The following is an 18,809-nucleotide window of genomic DNA, read 5'->3' as shown; positions in this document are numbered from 1 at the left end:
AACCACTGATGAAGAAAATCAAAAAGATCCCATTTCTAGTACTAACTGGGCACTCATGAGATTAACACGGAAGGTGCTTTCCATTCTAATGTAAAATGTCTATTAATTGCAAGCTTACCAATTCTTACACCATAACAAATGGTATGATCATGAGTAAGTTGCTGCAAGCAGTTGTCTTTAACAGACCTAAGGGAGGAGGACATAAATATGGAAGCTGCCTTATTAATGTGCATCAAAGGACAAGGATGCTGGCTACCAGATTGGGTGTGTTTATAATTACCCTGGACTGGACATTGCTTGTTGAGTCTCATTTCTGTCAAGGAAACCAGCAGCAACATCAAATGCATCTTCAAATAGTATCTACCAAAGAAAACATTTTAGTTGTCAAAACTATTAGCCGCTGCACAATGTTATCCAGTCTATGACAGTTTTCGATAATTAAGTCTTTAAAATCTAGGAAGTCTTTCTTCCCCTTAGACAGGTGTGCTTATTTCCTAGACTGGACCAATAATATATTATAAAGGCAGAAAAAAATTACTTTCATTACTACACAATAGGGCAAAAGATCCATCAGTTCCATCCAGACTGTCAGTTTCCAGGATTTAAGCCAATGGTTTCTAAATACCTCAATGAAAAGCATGGATTATACAAGTGCTTCCTAGTCTATTTTGCTAGCTGCTACTGATATGCACAGCCAAAGATCTCAGCTGTATCAGCTGGTGCCCACACAGCCTCATTCAGCTGTGAGCTCCAGCTTGCAATGAAGCTTGGGGTGTTCCAAATTCAAACACTGCATTGTAGCATTCCATGAGCTCATCCACCCATCCTGCTATGTTCATTGTTACTCCTGGTGTACATGTAACCTGCCAATACTATTTTGTAAGTAGGCCAGTTACATGAATGGCCTAACTTCCTTCCAGCTGAGATGACTTATTGCTGCAATGCACTTATGCATTAAAGGTAAATACTGCTAAAACACCACTAAAAAAGTACTCAACGTTTCTTTGAGCAGCTGAGCACTCAAATGAACAGCATTTCAACAAATGTGTACAATCAATTACCTTCTGCTTATTCTCTTTAAAAAATTCCAACCATCACATGGTCACTGACTTCCCATCTGAGCTGAGACCCCCCCCTCCATGCACTGGACCAGCAGTTTCAGTTGCACAATTGACTACACTGGAGTGGGGAAGCTGTCGTATGAAAGTTAAACCCAATTTTATTACCCACTGTTATAAAATGCTATTATAAAGAAAACTTTTATGATCTGGGAGCTGATCGTTGGGTCCAGCATAGCTGTGTTCCAAGCAGGACTTGTGAGGCGAAGATAGGTGTATGTCATCTTTATCCTTATGCCCCCTGACAGATACAGCCATTTCCTGCAATATCTTTGGGATTAATTTTATGTGTCATTATGGGCCAGGGATTGTATGTAACTCCATGGGGGAGGGTGACCACAGCCCTTCAGGAAGTAAGAACAGTGGGGGTGATTAGGTAAATTCACTCAGGCTATAAGACCTCTGGAGAAGTACCATCACCAAGAGAGGCCCACATACACTGGTTCAGAGTGGATTCTCCAGAGGCCAACAAATGATGGACTTTTGGATATATAACCTGAGTTTAAACTGACTCAGGGCCTGCTTTCTGATCCAGCAAACGGACAGGACCTTCTGTTCAAGGGCGTCCCCAATCTTTCCTGGAAAAGGCTGGAAGGACATTGGCCTACTGAGACCCCACAAGACTAGTAAGCTTGTAGTATGCATATAGGAACTTTTGCTGAGGAAGAGGTGCATGGTAACTTATAACCTCTGTTTATAGTCTCGGAAGAGAAAGCAAAGCAGTGGTGATGGCCGGTTTTTAGTTAGTCTGGCTTGGTGAGAATAACACAGTGCAGACAGGGAACTGCGCAGAGTGGAAAACCCCCAGTCAGGAGGGGGAGAGATGTGTGTCTTCACCCAAGAGAGGTGACGCCTGAGGAGCAGGGAGCTTACAGCGCGTCCATGGGCAGCGGGTATCACAGGCCAGGACTAAGTCTTCCCCAACAGCTTGGTGAGGTCCCGCTCACACTCCACCTCCATATCGTCTTCAGCTTCCTGCTCTTCCTCCTGTCTAGGCCTAGGGTGGCCTGCGGCTGGGGCCGATGCTCACACTGCCTGGTGCTCCAGGGCTGAGGCACTGGGGATGGGGCGCTGGAGCAGCACCACCCGCCCAGTACTCTGGCGCTGGGGCTGTGGGTGCTTGGGTGGCCCAGGGCTGGGGTGGAGGGCCCAGGGGCTACTGGTGGGGGAGAGACAGGGCCTCAGGTAGAAGGGGAAGGGACTAGCCTCCCCCCAACGGTTGGTTCATGCGCTGCCCATGAGTGTGTGCCCTTGTTACACCACAGAGGGGGAATATGGGTGTAGTTGCCCTGAACTGTGATACTCCACTCCCTCTCTCCTAAATTGGAGCAAACTTAACCATTACCTACAGACAGACTCCTCACTTCAGTGCAGATCAGCAGTACTACTGCCATTAAAAGCCCAGTGTACCTGGGGATACCTTAACAAAACTGAAAAACTGGCAGTCACAGGAGAGCAGGGTTAGGGATCTGCTAAGGAGTAAGAGAGAATTCAGTGTAAACATTTACTGCCATGCCGTTAATGATATTCACTTGTGTATTATGCTGCTTATGGAAAGGTTTAATTAAAGTAATATGTTCCCTTTTAAGAGATGCACACTCAGTGTAGCTAGCAACTTTCCCGCAGTTTGGAACTTCTGAAGCAGGAAGCCTAGTAGTAATTGCCACCTACCTCGTCGGGTGTGGATACCAATGAACCACTGGCTTCCTGACTGTTAGCTCTGCTGTTCCTCACACTGCCTTCAGTGCAGGCTGCCTTAGGGTCTGGGAGTACATTTTGTCTCTGACTACAGTACTGCAAGACACTGTCTCTCCTTTCCTCTGGCAGATTCTGCCACAGGTGGGAAACAGTTGTGGAGACGACAGGAAGAGTGACCTCTTCGGTGCACACAATCCCATTCTCAACCAGCAGGTCCACGGTCTGTTTATAAAAATATAGGTACCTGTAACAAGAAGAAGGGAGGCATCTCTTTAAAACAGTTTATGGTGGAGCATCCTAATGGTTACACCAACAAGCGATTGGGAAATAAGTTTCAGATGCTATTCCAACCAATGCTGCTGACTCACAGCAGGACCTTGCACAATTACCCTTCTTAATACAGGTGGGGCTGGAAGCACCACTTGTTATTAAGATTGCCCAACGTTCACTATTATAAGACACTGTTTTCAGCTGCTGCTTACTTTGCCAAACTTTAATTGGGTTGAAATTTTCCATGCTGGGTGTCTGCTTCAGGCTGAATTGTTTTGGAAAATTTCAGCCAAAACAATTCAGCTGTTTCCGAGAACAAGGCTAGGGAAAAATACATCGTTTTGGCCATGTTAAAAAATTCTGGCAACATTTTTCTTTGAAAGACTATAGTGCCCTTGTGCTTTGGAGCAGGGATGTGAAATTTGGCAAGGTCTGGCCTTTGCTATCTCCTTGAAAATATGCCCAAATCTGGCTAAGTTATGAGTCTCAGTAGGGAATTAGATTTTAGCAGCTAAATTTCCTGAAGATATCATCAACACTGGGCATGCTCCAGCCCAGCGTTGAGCAGGATTTTCCCTGCATTGCAGCTGTGGGCTGCTGCAGGCTCTGCTGTGTCCAAGTCTGGGCACTAGAACTGAGAGCAGGAAGCTTGTCTCCTTTGTGTGCCCATTGATGGCTTAAGCAGTGTGTAGGAGGAAACAACCTTATTCCCATGCAGAGGGGACAAGAGCTGGACCAGCAGGAGGAGCAGGAAGAGAACTCTGGGACAAAGAGCATGAGAGAGGGAACTGGGACTGGAGGTTGGTGGGACGGAGGGAAACTAGGATTTGCTGGGCAAGGAGATTACAGCTGGCTAGACAAGGAGCCTGGGAACTGGGGAAGAAAATGGAGGATAACAATATGGGGAGCCAGTAGGCGATGGGGAGGGGGTGACTGAGATCAGAGGAGCAAGGAGGAGGCTGGGCTGGGCAACTGGGACTGAGAACCAGTGGAGAACCAGTAGGAAAGGAAGTCAGGAGAAGGGAGACCGATCTGACCAAGAGCCTGACAGTTGTGGGGAGACTGGCACTGGATGGTCAAAGAGATTGGAACAAGAAGTCAGGGCAGGGGAGATGACACTGAAACTGGGATATCCAGTAGAGATATGGAATGTGCCTGGCGGTGGGAGTGGCTGTAGGCCAGAGTAGGGAAGAGAGACAGCTTGGATGAGGAGCCAGCAGGGGTGAACTGGGGCTGAGGAGGAAATGAGAATGGGACTGAGAGGGGAAACCGGGATGGGGAGCATGGAGGAGTGATCCTAGGACTTGCTGGGCAAGGAGACTAAGACAGGGATGAAGAGCCTGAATAGCGGAGACTGGGACTGGCTAGGAGAGAAGAATGGGACTGATATGAGAAGCCAGAGGTCAGGAAGTGATAGGACTAGGATAAAAACAGATTTGAGGGGATAGGATCACACTTGGGGTGAATGGGCAGAAGATTCTGTGCCCAATAGAACACGCTCAGCTCTGGAGCTTGGAATGGAACTCAAGATTCCTGAGTCACACCCATTCCTCTACTGACAGCAAACATCTGTGAAATCCACTAACAATGATGTCTCTCTCATCCCTCCTAGTGGTGGTTCACATAGAGGATGACAACCTACTACTGCTATAAGTTACTCTTTAACTCAAGTGACAGAGGCCTATGCAGTGGATGTAAAGGTTCCAACTCTGCTGATCACCCTTGTGGGTGTCAATATGATGCCACATGATGGAATTTTTGTTTTTTCAGTTAGCTTTTTTAAAAAATCTGGAAAATTATACATAAAATGCTTTAAAAAACATTGAGGTTGTAAAGTTAAGCATTCAAAATTTAGGAAATGCGAGAATTAAGGCTATCTGTACAATCCTAACTCACCCCTTTTGTGCATATGCATTATGAAATATTTTTAATTACATGATCACAGCCTATTTTTTCCACAGGACCCTTTCTTTTTCAGTGCACAGGGTGGATGAGTCAGGACTATATAATGAAGGAGACTGTTGTTCGTAGGATCCATGCATCCTCTGTTGCAGAATCTGGAAGGCATGTAGTGAATGAGGCATAAGATTGCAGGAAGAGAAAGGATGGTTTCATGTTTAAAGCAGATGAATCCTGCTCTGGAAAATTAGATTATATCCCTGCTTTTGCCACAGAGTTCCTATGTGATGCTAGGAAAGTCACCTAATCTGAACTTTTCACAAGTAGGCACCAATTGGGTGTACCTCACTTTATGGGTGCCCAATTTGTTACCCTGGGGTCTGATTTGCAGAAGTGCTGAGCACTCACAGATGTGACTGAAGTCAGTGGGAGCTGAGCTTAAAGTGCTATATAATGCTGAATAGTCTGAAAAATCAGGAACTATGTATCTCAAATTGGGCACCAAAAATTAGCAGATACTTTTGACCTTAATCTCTCTTTGCCTCAGTTACTTAGCTCTATAAAATAGGAGTACTCATCTCAAAAGGAGTTCTGAAAATAAATGTATTAATGTTTGTGAAGCACTCGGACTATATAGTGATGAGTCCCATAGAAAAGCTCATGAGGAAATTTATAATTCTGTCTGCAAAGCAAGGTTTGAATAGTGCATGGTTAATAGAGCTTAGGGACACACATTGAACAAGGACAAAATAAAATGCTGAAGAGCTGCTCCTTAGCTGAGCACCGTCCACCCTGTGCACTGAATGAGGCAGGTGTCCCATGGAACGTCATGTGAATAAAGACTGTATCATAATGCAACAGTGAGACTGTGACTTGTGCAAGGTCACACAGGAAATCTGTGGTGAAGCTGAAAATTGAATCCAATGCTCCTGAGTTTTAGTCCACTGCCTGAACCACACAACTGTCTTTTTTCTTACACAATTCTTCCTCTTCTTTAGGACCTCCATTTTGTCAATGTAAAATGGGGATAATAATAAATAATAAAATAATAAAAAGGAGCTGCAACGCATAGGGCTCATCTACACTAGAATTATTTCTGAACAACCGTTCCTGAGTCACTCCATGTTTGGACACGCCTATTCTGAAACAAGAGTGCCCTGTTCTGCTCAGCATTATCCACTTTCACAGAGAATTACCATAAACAGGGATAAGGCACTCTTGTTCCAGAATAAGCCTGTCCACACATGTAGTTAAACAAGACAGCTGTTGTGCTTTAAATTGACACGCTACCTTAATTCACAATTAACTTTCAGATATAAACCAAGCCCTAATTTTAGGGTTGTAAAGTGCTTAGAGCTCTCAGATCATGAAAGGCTCAAGTTCAAAGTAATATGAAGGACAGTGTATGCACCAGTCATTGCTATTAAGTTTTATCGGGCTTAAAATGATTCTTTGGAAGACGTCCCAATTGAACAAATTTCCTGATTCACCACAGTGTATTATATGAGAAAGCAATTCAAAGCTGTTCAATCTTTTAAAAATTGTTATTTTGACAAGCCAAGATTGTAAAGCTTGAGGGAAAAAACCCATCAAAACCTAAGACCAGCAGTTTTCAATCACTCAACTGCCTAAAGTTGTTCCACTGTTCCTAGAGGAAGCAGTACTTATAGGGGCTTTATAATTTTGGGGTATTTTCACATAATTTATTATGCTCATAGAAAATGCTGGTTTGCCAACCTGGAGACTGATGGCTATAATAGCTCCTAAACAGATGTTCTTTAACCAAACCAAGAGTCTACAGATGAAAGGGCGTTCAGTTTCCATGTCCCTTCAATCCTTGCTGTTTTTGCTTAGACTGCCAATAATATGGCCACTTAACAGGGTGCTTGTTTGGACACCTGTCTACGGGAATCTGAAATAACATCACCAAACTCATTTCATGCAGGCACAGTGATGAGACATGTCACAGTGATGAACTTGGTGTAGATGTATAGATAGTTCAGAGAGATATAAGTACCAAACAGCCACCTGCTGGTAGCAACTTTCCGTGACTATTCACTTGAGCTGAATCTGAATGAGAATTAAAGAAGGAAAAGACTATATATTATGTATTGGTATTGCAATAGTTATAAGAATCCAGTGGGCTAGTCCATGACTTTAGGTGGCCAACTCTTCTACGCCACCACCTGGCAGAACTGTGGTCAGTGTACTGTAAACCCTGGGAGACTAGGTACCACTGGAAGTGTCACCCATGGAAGACCCAATAAGCGGCACCCCTCATGACCTTTGACTGGCCAAGGCACACTATTTAAGCATGAAAGAAGTTCCAGGACGCCATTCGTGTAACAAGGCAGATTTGACCGTCTGCTGAGACAGCTCCTGCTTTGTTCTTGTGTCCTTGCCTTGTTCCTGGTCCCCGTTTCCTCGTCCGGTCCCAGCTCTGATCCTGCCTTGGACCCAGCTCTGGTCCTGTCTTCCTTGATGCCAGATACGCTGGTTCTGACTCTTGGCTCTGATTCCTGGCTCTGACCCTTGCATGTATCTGGGTGGGGGATAAGTGCACTCTTCTGGACCTGAACTGTGAATATTTGGTAATGCCATTTCATGGCCAATGCCCCTGCGACCTTTCAACCTTTGTTAATGATGTGTTCAGAGACTCTCTGGACCTGTATGTAGTCATCTACCTCAGTGATATATTGCCTTTTTCAGAAAACCATGAACAGCACAAATGCCCTGTCAGGTATGTACTGAAGAGACTGCAACAGCACGGCCTATATACAAAATTAGAGAAAGGTATCTTTGTCCAAACTGCCAGAGTTTTCGGGGTACAGTCTCTCCCCGGAAGGCATCAGGATGGACCCAAAAAAAGGTGGAAGCCATTTGCAACTGGGCAGTACCCTGGAATACTCAGGAGGTGCAGCACTTCCTATGTTTTGGAAATTTTTCTCAGCATTTTATCCCATATTTCTTGGGGAAAATAGCCTGTATGCCAGCCCGCCTCTGCAAAACCACCATACTTGTCTGATCGCTCAAGGCCCAGCACACCTCTGAACAGCTCAAGACCACAAATAACGTGAAGTCCATGCCATACTGGATTCCAAATTGAAACAGGGCAGGCTATGGTAGCACAATACTGCGGAGGCTGTGACCACAAGGAGCAGTTTTGGGAATCTGCTAGTAATGTTCACACACCTGAACTTGTACAGGGATCACCCAGACAAGCACAGGCGCTGACTTCCCCTCTGCCCCGTGGGTGCTTGACCTCCCACCCTGGCTCCTGGCCCTGCCCCTGCACCACCCTCACCCCACCACAACTCCATCCCCTTCTCCCAAGTCTCTGTCCCCACCCTGCCTCTTTACTGCCTCATCCCCTGAGCACGCCCTGTCCCCACTCCTCCCCCTCTCTCCCAGAAAGTCCTAAGTGCTGCTAAACAGCTGTTAGGCGGCGGGCAGGAAGCACTGGGAGGGGGAGGAGCGGGGACGTGGCATGCTCAGGTGAGGAGGGGGTGGGGGCTGCCGGTGGGTACGGAGCACCCGCTAATTTTTCCCCATGGGTGCTCCAGCCCTGCAGTACCCATGGAGTCGGTGCCTATGCAAACAAGCTTGGCCCAACAATGCTCCAGGAGCACCCCTAAAGGGTGGGGGGAGTGATATAAGGATCCAGTTAGCTAGAATAAGGTTTGGAGGGCACCCGATGACCAGTGCTTTCATGCCACCCCACAGCAGCCATGGCAGAGCCATGATCAATGAGTTGTAAACCCTGGGAGACTAGGCACCACGGGACGTGCTGCCCATGGAAACTCAATTGGCAGCACCCCCTCTAACATCTGATTGGTTCAGACACACTATTTATGCATGGAGGGAGTTCCAGAAACCTGTCTGTGCAACAAAGTACATCCCTGACCTGCTGCTGAGAAAGACCCTGCCTTATTCCTGTATCCTGGCCCTGTTCCTGGTCGTTTTCTCGCCCTGTCTCAGCCTTGCTCCTGCCTTGGACCCAGATCTTCTCCTGCCTTCTCTGACTCCAGATACCCTGGTTCTGGTGCTCTGCTCTGATTCCTGGCTCTGATTATGGTTTGACCCTTGGCTCAGGCATCCAGCTTCTGACTCTGGTTCTGACCCTTGGTTCTGTTTCCCAGCTCCAGACTCCTGCTCCAATCGATTGGTGTGACTGGCCACACCCTGGTTCCTGACAGTAATGTCCGGAAGCCCCATCAGGGCCTAACTGTGCTAAGCACTGATAACATATATATGTATGCATCCACACTCTCAATGAGACAGTCTTTACATCAAATCATTAGTCTAAATCAGGGGTTCTCAAACTGTGGGTCGGGACCCCAAAGTGGGTTGTGACCCCTTTTTTAATTGGGTGACCAAGGCTGATGTTGGGCCTGGGCCTCAGCAAGTCTGAAGCCCAAGCCCCACTGCTCAGTACTAGGGTTACATGCCCCCTATTCAGGGCAGAAGCCCTTGGGCTTCATCTTTGCCCTCCCCTGCCCTGCTGCCTGGGGTGGGTTCGGTCTTCGGTCCCCCCTCCTGGGGTCCTGTAGTCATTTTTGCTGTTAAAAGGAGGTCATGGTACTATGAAGCTGGAGAACCGCTGGTCTAAACAGATGAGGTAGATGAACGATGGACAGGGAGACAGAAGCACAGAGAAGTGAAGTGACTCGCCCATGGTCACACATCTGATCAGTGACAGAATTAGGAATATAATCCAGGTCTTCTGATTCCCACTACAGGTCCCTAACCACTTAATCACATTGTCTCTGCTCAAATAACCATGGACATAGAACCATCCAGACCCCCTAATAATACTGTAATATGTTTCAAGTGTTTTTTTTATTTTATATGCAGAATTTATACAGGGATATTTGATCCGAAGCACTTACAAGTAGCTCCTGCTGGGGTTCAAGTGCAACGGAATCCAGCCGTACAGTACTGTTCTGTGCCTCTGTTTCCCATCTACCCTTTGCCAATTATTGTGTGATTTAAGTGGAAGGAACTGTGTCCCTCGCTATACCTTTGTCCAGTGCCTAACAGAATGGGGTCCTGACCTTGATTGGTAAGGAATGGCTGGTGTAGATCTTATGAGTGGATGAAATGGGATCAGGTGTCTGTGCTAAAACCCTAAATGTCAATCATGGACTTCCAGTCTGTTTAGAGGCTGGCAAGAATTGATAGCATTTTGGAGGGGATAGTACTTGTGCTGCTGCCAGCCCCGGATGACCAGTTTAGATGACTTAGATAACGGACACAAACAGTTATTCAAAAAAGCTGTGATTCCTGGTGTTGATGGAAAACGTGGCTACAGTATCACGTTACTAAAGGGGTGAAGTTGTCCCTACAGGACCGATCACTGCTGTGTTGTGTCAGACAGGAGAGATCCCATGAGAAGGATTCAATATACAGGAGTAGTAATCTGCCATGGAACTTCAAGGTAAATGCCACAGATCCCACATACTGCTGCAAAGGTCTTGCTCTGCATGTGTCAGTGAGGGAGGGGAAAGGGAAACCCATGAGGAACTAATGATACTATTCCACAAAAATCATTAAACAGCATATTTCAAGGTCCTGTACACACTACCTGCCTACAAGCACCGTTTTTTTTCTGGTTCCTACAGGAATACAGGATGAAACTGTAGAATGAAAGCAGCAGACTTGTGCCACCTGCTGGCACAACTGCATTCCCATTTTTATGAAACCATTATCAGCAACAACAGGAAATTTTATAAAAAGCCCAATACACAACATGACACGGAGATCAGATTGCAGAAGGTTAAAGATTCAAAACAGAGCAGACATTTATGTGGATAACAAGAATACTCAGACTTTAATTTGAAGAGATATTAACCCTCATGCTTCACGCTAGAACACTGACATACTTGAAAGAACATTACATCTCTTTCCTGAGGATGGGGAACCTTCAAAGATTTTCAAAGGCTTGTGAAGCAGGGAGATGCCCTATGGCTGAGGAGGGCTGGACATGCAACTATCCAGGCTCCGAGTGCCAGCCAGGAGTGAGGGAATCAATTGAAAGTCATGGAAGATGCTCAGTTTCCACACCAACTGGGGCTGAGATTGATGTCTCTGCTGGCCTGGGGATCCTGGGATCCAAAGTCAGACCCCAGGAAAGCTACCTGATATGCAGTGACTGAATGGGTTGTTTCACATGAAGACTACTGAAATACTACACACTTATACTCCTACCGTTCAAACTCCAACAGATCAGGAGATGAAGTGGCTGGGGACTGGATAAGTCTTGGCTTCCCATCCTCTTCCACTGAGTTTTTTTCATATTCTTGAATCAAACACCAGACCGTAGAGCCACTCTCACTCATGGCATCTGAAGGGGACGCAGTACTGGAAAGAAAACATGGGACAAGGCCAAATGCATGGCTTCCCAATCAATTTAAAATGGTTCCTGCCAGGAACACTTTGGAGTCTCAATGATTCTTTTGGAGTAGGTGACTTTTTTTTTCCTTTGTGGGGCTTATGAAAGCCCCTAAGTGGAGATGATCTACACAGGGAGAGAAAGGCAAATACATGCACTGACTGGGAATGAGACCAGCAACGTGCTCAGAGCTTATATGCATTGAGCTGCTGTATGGGTCCAATTTTAAGAATTTTTTTCCTGTCTGCCAGTTAAAACCTCTTCATCTCAATCTGTGTATTTCCCTTCCTCACAGGGACAAACAACCACTGTTCCATAATATTTGCAAAGTGCCTTGAGATGCTTTGCGCTTTAGAAGCAAGTGCAAAGTATTATCATTTCTTGATCTGTGTGAGTCCTTACCTGACATCGCTGAAGTACATCTTGACATATTCCTCCTTGACTTCCTCCAAGCTGGACGGGTTCCCATCCTCCAGATTGAAGGACTCTATTGTCAGCAGAAAGATAACTGTCACAGACTGGAGCATTTGGCATCTCACTCACCATCCAGCCCAATCAAAAAGAGTAATGGTGACAATTTGATTTGACTGTCACACAGAGTTTTTGATTAGACAAAAATAATACTGGATGGGACATTCTGTCCATCTTTATAACATGACCAGCTGTATCAGCAGTTTATGAGCACTGATATCTTCATAATGCTGGCCTCATCAGTGAACTGATAACTTTGGTTTTCAGTAATAACAGCCAGTGAACCAAAGCCCATGTGACTACTAGTCAATACAATATTTTGTGGTTATTTTCTTTCTTTGAAGTATTGTTACTTTGGGCTTTGGGGAGTCTTTCTGACATCACTTAAAACATGAAAAATGTGTTCAGCGGCTTTAAACCATCACCATGGAGTTCAAATCTCTACCATTGAAAACAGAAAACATACTTGATCTTTAGTTCTGGTTCCCAGATCCTCAGTCAGGTGAGGAGGCAAGGAAATGGGGCTGGGAACACTGCAGAACCAGCACATTCTGCCCTAGCGGAGGGAGTACCACTCACCAGGAACGGATCCAGCTGATTAAAGAGTATGACAGGTACTGAAGGGAGTCACATCGTACTATCCTCATCCAGAAGAAAAAAGTGTTTTTGTTTGAGTGCTGGGATAGGCTAATGGAAGTGTGTGTGGAGGACCCAATAAGCCACAAAAACAAAAAAACAAACCCACCACTACGTGTCTTAATCATTTCCCTTAGAATAACTCCTTAACTAAAACTTCTCACTTCCTACATTTTTGTGAGGAAACCCTGAATGGGATTTCTGTCCCCCTCCTGCCCTACTTTTAGCCCAGAATAGATTCTCTCTGTGCCCTTCAGTCCAAACTTGGACCCCAGCTATGTTTGTGAATCAAGAAGCTGTACACTTAGGGCCAGATTGTGTGTTGAACTATGCACTTATGCAGAGAGAATAAGGGGAGGAAGAAGCTTCCTTTGTCTCTTTTGTTAATTAGCTGGATTTTGGGTGCACAGATGTAAGAAGGGACTCTGTGCTGCTACTGACCCTGGAGTATGTGGGTGAGGAGTGGCCACAGTTCCCCAATCCCCTGCCAGTGCAGATGAGCCAGCAATAAATGGGATGGGGGGAGGAAAGGAGGAAGAAGCCTTAATTTGCTGCTGATGAAGGCCAGCAACAAACTACTGTTTGAATCCACCCACCCTCGCCCACCAGTTTAAGGGGGAAGCAAGGAGAAAACTGAGAGTCAGAGAGATAACTTCGAAGCACAATACTTTCTCGGGCTATTCCTGGATGATACAGTTTATGCACTATCTCTTGCTTGGTGCTATGCGTAAAGGCACCCATCTTGCCTTTAATAGTGGCTCAGCCACCTGGCTAGCTGTCCCTACGTAACAAGTAAATGAAAGGCAAGCCCAAGGAAACTTTTTCAGGTATATATTTCCATACAGTACCTTTCATCTTCAGCAAGGTACCCAAGGTTTGCTCCAGCTCCTGGATATAATTCTTAGCTTTACGCAAAACCTGGCACTAAATACAAAGAGAAAACAGAACCAATCTTCCTGTGTTCTGACTGGACTGACATTTTAACATGCCTCAACTGTCTTTTACACCTTTTCCTTTTGCTGACTAGCTGTCTCCATGTCTCCATAAAAAGAATTAAGTGGCCCACTGCACTGATGAATGTGAAAAATGGGAAGAAACCAAGAATCAGGGCAAATACAAATGAAGGTTTTAATTTACATGCTGTACCTATTCACATACAGGTTTGAGGTTTACTCTGACCATACTCTACAGTCAACAATTCCTTTCTGGAATTTGTTCCTTTTGGGACTGTTTGCTCTTTGAGGTATATCTGTAAAATATCATGTACATCAATGGCGCTAAATTTACTATTATTAATAATAATAACAACAATAAATTAATAATGAATAATAAAAACATAATTGATACTATTTTATGCCTCATGGCTTACGGTTGGATGTTTTCTGACTGCAGGCATACATTTTTCCTGATCATTTCCAATGGGAACTATGTGAGGAGGGCTCTTTAGCCAAATCTGCTCTGTTACACTGATCTAAAACTGGAGTAACCTAACAGCCTTCGGTGCAATTAGGCCAGGTGGAATTTGTCTGCTTGTGACTAAACACACAGAGGATACAAGAAAGGATTTACATGGTTAATGAGAACGTCCATAATTACTTTAGAGATATTTTTTTTGTTGGAGATATAAATCCAATGCTTCAGGGCATAAGTCAATCACTAACTGACAAGGATTAGGAAATGACTTCCTCAGTGCGCAGGCCCTTGAAGAAATCCAGTCTTCCTTGACCCAAAAGGATCATGGCTGTGATGTGATACTTTCAAAGGTAGCAGCGTAAAGCTGGGAAAAACCAATGGGACTCATCAAAGTTCTAAAAGGGAGTCAGAAGTCCTCCATTCCAAGCAATAATAAACGAATGGTAAATCTTGTTAGACAAAACAAATAATCCTGTTTGGGATTTAGCTTCTGAGACCATGATGATTATTAGCTCTGGCTGCATTTCCAACAGAACTTAACCATTAGAGCTCCTGCCTCACGCTAAGTTACAATTAGAGTCCAAACAGGTGAAATCCCTAAATAACAATACTCTGCACCTCTCAAGCACCTTCCATCCAAGGATTGCAAGGCTCTTTACAAGAACATACCCTTTTGAAATATGCATTACCAACCCCTTTTTACAAATCAGGAAACTGAAGCACCCATAACCTAAATGATCTATTGAAGGGAGTCAGTGGCAGAGCTAGGAACAGAACCCAAGACTCCTGATACCTTTTCCTGTGCCTTGACCACAATAACATTCTTCCTCCTGGTAGCATTTTAGTGCCAAGCCAGTGCTGTTTCACTTGTTTTTATATAGTCCATTTTACTTAAACATTTTCTAAAACTAGTAAAACACAGGAAATGTTACAGCTTGATTTTTTATTTTTACATACTTTCCCAGTTTGCTTCCCCTCTCTATATAAAGTAACTCATGAGGCTGAATTAACTACTTTCCCCTCTTTCTAACCACAACCCACTAGTCTTGATTTCACAGCTGTCCGTCAAGGAAGATATTTCATCATGGTATTCCTTGACTAGCTTCCAAAATACTGCCATTATGAAGAAGCGCAAAATCTATAAAGTGGAGACAAGTCACATGATAAACTCATGCCAGTAACAAGAGAAGGCACTTAGTTTTCTTGCTCTGAAGAGAGTATTTATACAAATAGAAGAGAGACAGGGAAAGTTGCACATGATAATATTACACACATACATGAACCCCAAAAGATAACTTGATCAGAATGATTACTTTGGTTAACTACACTTTGTCTTTGCAAATATTTATCTGTAAACAAATAGAGTTTCTCCTGCATACCTTTGATGCTGAATTGTCTGACGGTGAAAACACAGTTTCCCGCAGGTTGTTGAAGAGTCCTGCCAGCGTAGCCCGGTGCCGTGCCTGAGATAACCGTCTTCTTGCCACTTGGGGCTCTAAATCTTGCAGATGTTTCAGGAACCCAGGAGTTACCCTGACATATTGGCTGCTACAGTCACCAGATGTCTCCATCAAAAGCTGCAATGGAACATTAAGTTTTATGAAATAAATAAATAAATAGCACTTAAAAATAGAGTGAGTCTACAGCAGGGATCTCAGACACGTGGCCTGTAGGCCACATGGGGCCTGCAGAGTTATTTGCTGCAGCCCACCAAGCTCCCTGCGACACTCCCCCCCGGAGTTATTTCCTGCGGCTGCCAAGCTCCCCTCACCCTCAGCACGCCGTCCCACCCCTCTGCCTACCTCCAGGCACTTCCTGCCGCCAAACAGCTGTTTGGTAGTGCTTAGCGCTTTCCAGGAGGGAAGGGGGAGGAGCGGGGAGTCACGCACTCAGGGGAGGAGGCAGAGAATAGGTGGGGCAGAGGCGGGGACTTGGGGAAGGGGTTGGAATGGGGGCAGGGAAGGGGTGGGAAGAGGCGAGGCGGGGGTAGCAGGAGGGGTTGTCAGTGATGTGGCCCTTGAGCCAATGTACTAGTCTTCATGTGGCCCTTGTGGTGATTTGAGTTTGAGACCCCTGGGCTACAGTATGTGTGGTGGGTTGATGAACAAGTAAAGTTGAGAGTGTTGAAGCAGAACAATCCAGCTCATTTCCCGCAGGAGGTTATGAAAGGAATGTTAAATCATTTTCTCTTCTCCCTATGAAAGCAAACTATCAATATGTAGTCAAACTTGACCTACCACAGGGGTTCTAGAACATCATTGCATCGCGACCTCTTTCGACAATAAAAATTACTATATGACCCCAGGAGGGGGAATTGAAGCCTGAGCTAGCCGGAGCCCCAGGTGGGGAGGGGGCAAAGCCTAAGCTCAAGGGCAGTCCCAGGCAGAAGCCTGTAATCTGAGTCCCGACACTCACGGCTAAAGCCCTTGGGCTTCAGCCCCAAGCGGTGATGCTCAGGCTTCAGCATCAGCCCCAGACCCCAAGAAATCTAAGCCAGCCCTGGTGACCCCATTAATATGGGGTTGTGACCCACTTTGGGGTCCCAACCCCCAGTTTGAGAAATGCTGATCTACCACAATGGTGGGCTAGTTGTACAGTGCGGCTTGAAACACATTAAGTTAAGGCAGACAAGCAGTTATTTCTTGCCCTTAAATGATGTGGTTCATCTTTTTCCATAACATACACTGGGCTCCATCTTGCAATGTGCTGAATGCTCTCAATTCCCACTGAAGTCATTAGAAGACACTGTTCTCTGTGACATCATAATCATTTTCTCAGTCAAGTGGGATATCACAGTAAATTATGATGTTAGGTGGGGGTCGGAGAATACACAATAGAAGCAGACCTTTTAAAGTCACCTAAATACTCTTTTAAGGTAAATGCTAGTAGTGAAGAAAAAAGGAAAATACTTACAGAAATTATATTAAACAGAAGCAGAAATGACTTTTTTATGCTGTTATCTGCTTTTTAAAGGCCCAATTCAACTGCCACTGAAATCACTGGAAAAAAACCCACTGATTTCAATGAAAGCTGGAGCAGACCCCATGCTGCTAAAATAGAATAGTATAGTTTAAAATTGCATTACATGGTCACAAATAACACTGACATGTAGGAAATTATATTTAAGGTAATTGGTTTCCTTATGGAATAAATATCTGGTATACTGTTTTTGTGCTGCACTATGGAATAATACCCATGCTTTAATGTACCCATTTATTATTTCTGATGTAATGAATTTGTATGAATTTCTCAATCATGGCAAAAGCCAGATAAATAAAAATTAATGTGTAATGAATATAAAAAACAAAGTTCACATTTTCTTTTCCAGATACTATCAATGACTTTTACACATGGATTTAGGCACAGAAATAAGCATACTGAGGACATAACATATCCTCTAGAAAAAAGTCTGAAAAAGCTTGCTGCAATTACCCTGTAAACATGAACTAGGCAATTTAATATGACTCAATCCTACAATCTTTACACAGGCAAAACTACTACATTATTAGAAGTCATGAGAAGTTTTCTTTCTCTAAATACCGCCAGTCTGGAGTCATAATTAGCATCCTTTCTGAGCAGTCTATTAAGTACCGACCACATCACATTTTCATACTCCTACATATTCTGTTCCTTAAAACCTCCTTCCATCTTTTAAATTATTTTAAAATAACAAAACAAATTATGTATATAGTAATTTTTAAATTTCCACTCATTTAGGAGAAACAAGCTTGCCCTTGCCCTTATCCTTCCCTTAAATCTTTGGGTGATGATCCTGATTAGAATCTTGCTGACATTTTTGTTATTATAGACCAGTTGGGGGGGGGAGAGATTATTAATAATTATTTATTATCACTAATGGTTCCAGAAGTTCCACAACTGAAAGAAAAAAATCAGATCAAACAGAACTGTCGCTATAAAAAGACTGAATTCCTCCTTCAGATCCCCACAGAGACATTTTAAAGAATCAAAGAGGGATTTTTTTAAGTCTGCTCTTCACATGATTTTAAATCATATAAATGCATTGCAAGGGGCTCCCTAGGAACCATTCAGCAACAACCTTTCCAACTTCAGAGCTCTGGCTTCCCTTTTCTATGGTCTCTGTCCTTTCTTTTTGGGTCCTGCCCCACCGGGTATACAGGCTCTGGCCTTTCCTTCATTTCTGTGAGCTCTGCCCCCTTCTTTGACTCTGCCCCAATGTCCCTGCCCTCTGAACTTCCTTCTGTGGCTCAGTCCTTTCCTATGGGCGTTACCCCTTCACTATAAGTACTGCCCCTCTTTCTATAGGCGCTGCCACCTTTCTGGGAGTTCTGCCCTATCTTTCCTATTTTCTCTGCCCCTCTTCCATAGGCTTCTTCCCCCTTCATGGTTCTGCTCCCGGTTTCTCCCCAGCTCTCTTCAATTACAGTCAGACAGTCCCTGAGCGGCTAGAGGCCTCAGTTTCCCTGCGGCCCGAGTGGCTCTATAGCCCTCCCATTCCCGCGCCCGTACCCACCGCCCGGCTCCTGCTGCGGCTCCCCCAACCCAGCTAGTTTGCGCTGCCGCCACGGCCCAACAACACCGGCAGCACGTGGCAGGTAGCCAATCACAGCTCGGGGGACGCTCCACAGGCCAATAGGAAAGCGCCGGGGACGGGCGAGAGAACGTTGGCATTGTAGCGACTGCCTGAGAAGGCAACAAAAGCGCGGGAAAGCGCCGGGGAGGGAGGTCGGAGGAGAAAGGGGAGAAGAGGAGGTGTGGGAGAGGATTGGAAGAGTGAAGGGAGGAGGGGGAGGAGAGGAGGGTCAGGGGAGAAAGGTGGGAGGAGGGAGTCGGAGAGGAGGGGGAGGGTCGGAAGAGGGGAGAGGAGAGGCGAGTCAGAAGAGAAGGGGGAGAAAGGTGGGAGGACGGAGTCAGAGGGGAAAGGGGAGAGTAAG

The 18,809-nt window shown here is 45.1% G+C and overlaps 1 protein-coding gene across 1 annotated transcript in view; it reads right to left on the bottom strand.

Annotated features, from left to right (window-relative positions):
• STRA8 (stimulated by retinoic acid 8) overlaps positions 1 to 15,482 on the bottom strand; it is a 28,685-nt gene extending 13,203 nt beyond the window's left edge. The window contains exons 1-6 of the mRNA XM_030553829.1: positions 15,276 to 15,482; positions 13,332 to 13,407; positions 11,779 to 11,863; positions 11,193 to 11,345; positions 2,790 to 3,060; positions 281 to 360 (exon numbers count right to left, since the gene is read on the bottom strand). Coding sequence (XP_030409689.1) covers positions 281 to 360; positions 2,790 to 3,060; positions 11,193 to 11,345; positions 11,779 to 11,863; positions 13,332 to 13,407; positions 15,276 to 15,467 — 857 coding nt within the window. The 5' untranslated portion in view covers positions 15,468 to 15,482. The remainder of the gene's footprint in view (positions 1 to 280; positions 361 to 2,789; positions 3,061 to 11,192; positions 11,346 to 11,778; positions 11,864 to 13,331; positions 13,408 to 15,275) is intronic.
• Between the last annotated feature and the right edge of the window lie 3,327 nt (positions 15,483 to 18,809).

Source organism: Gopherus evgoodei, chromosome 1 (genome assembly GCF_007399415.2).
Source record: "Gopherus evgoodei ecotype Sinaloan lineage chromosome 1, rGopEvg1_v1.p, whole genome shotgun sequence".
In the NCBI taxonomy this organism is placed as follows: Eukaryota; Metazoa; Chordata; order Testudines; family Testudinidae; genus Gopherus; species Gopherus evgoodei.
Note: the sequence above shows the minus strand (reverse complement) of the source record. Positions and strands in the feature narration are given on the sequence as shown.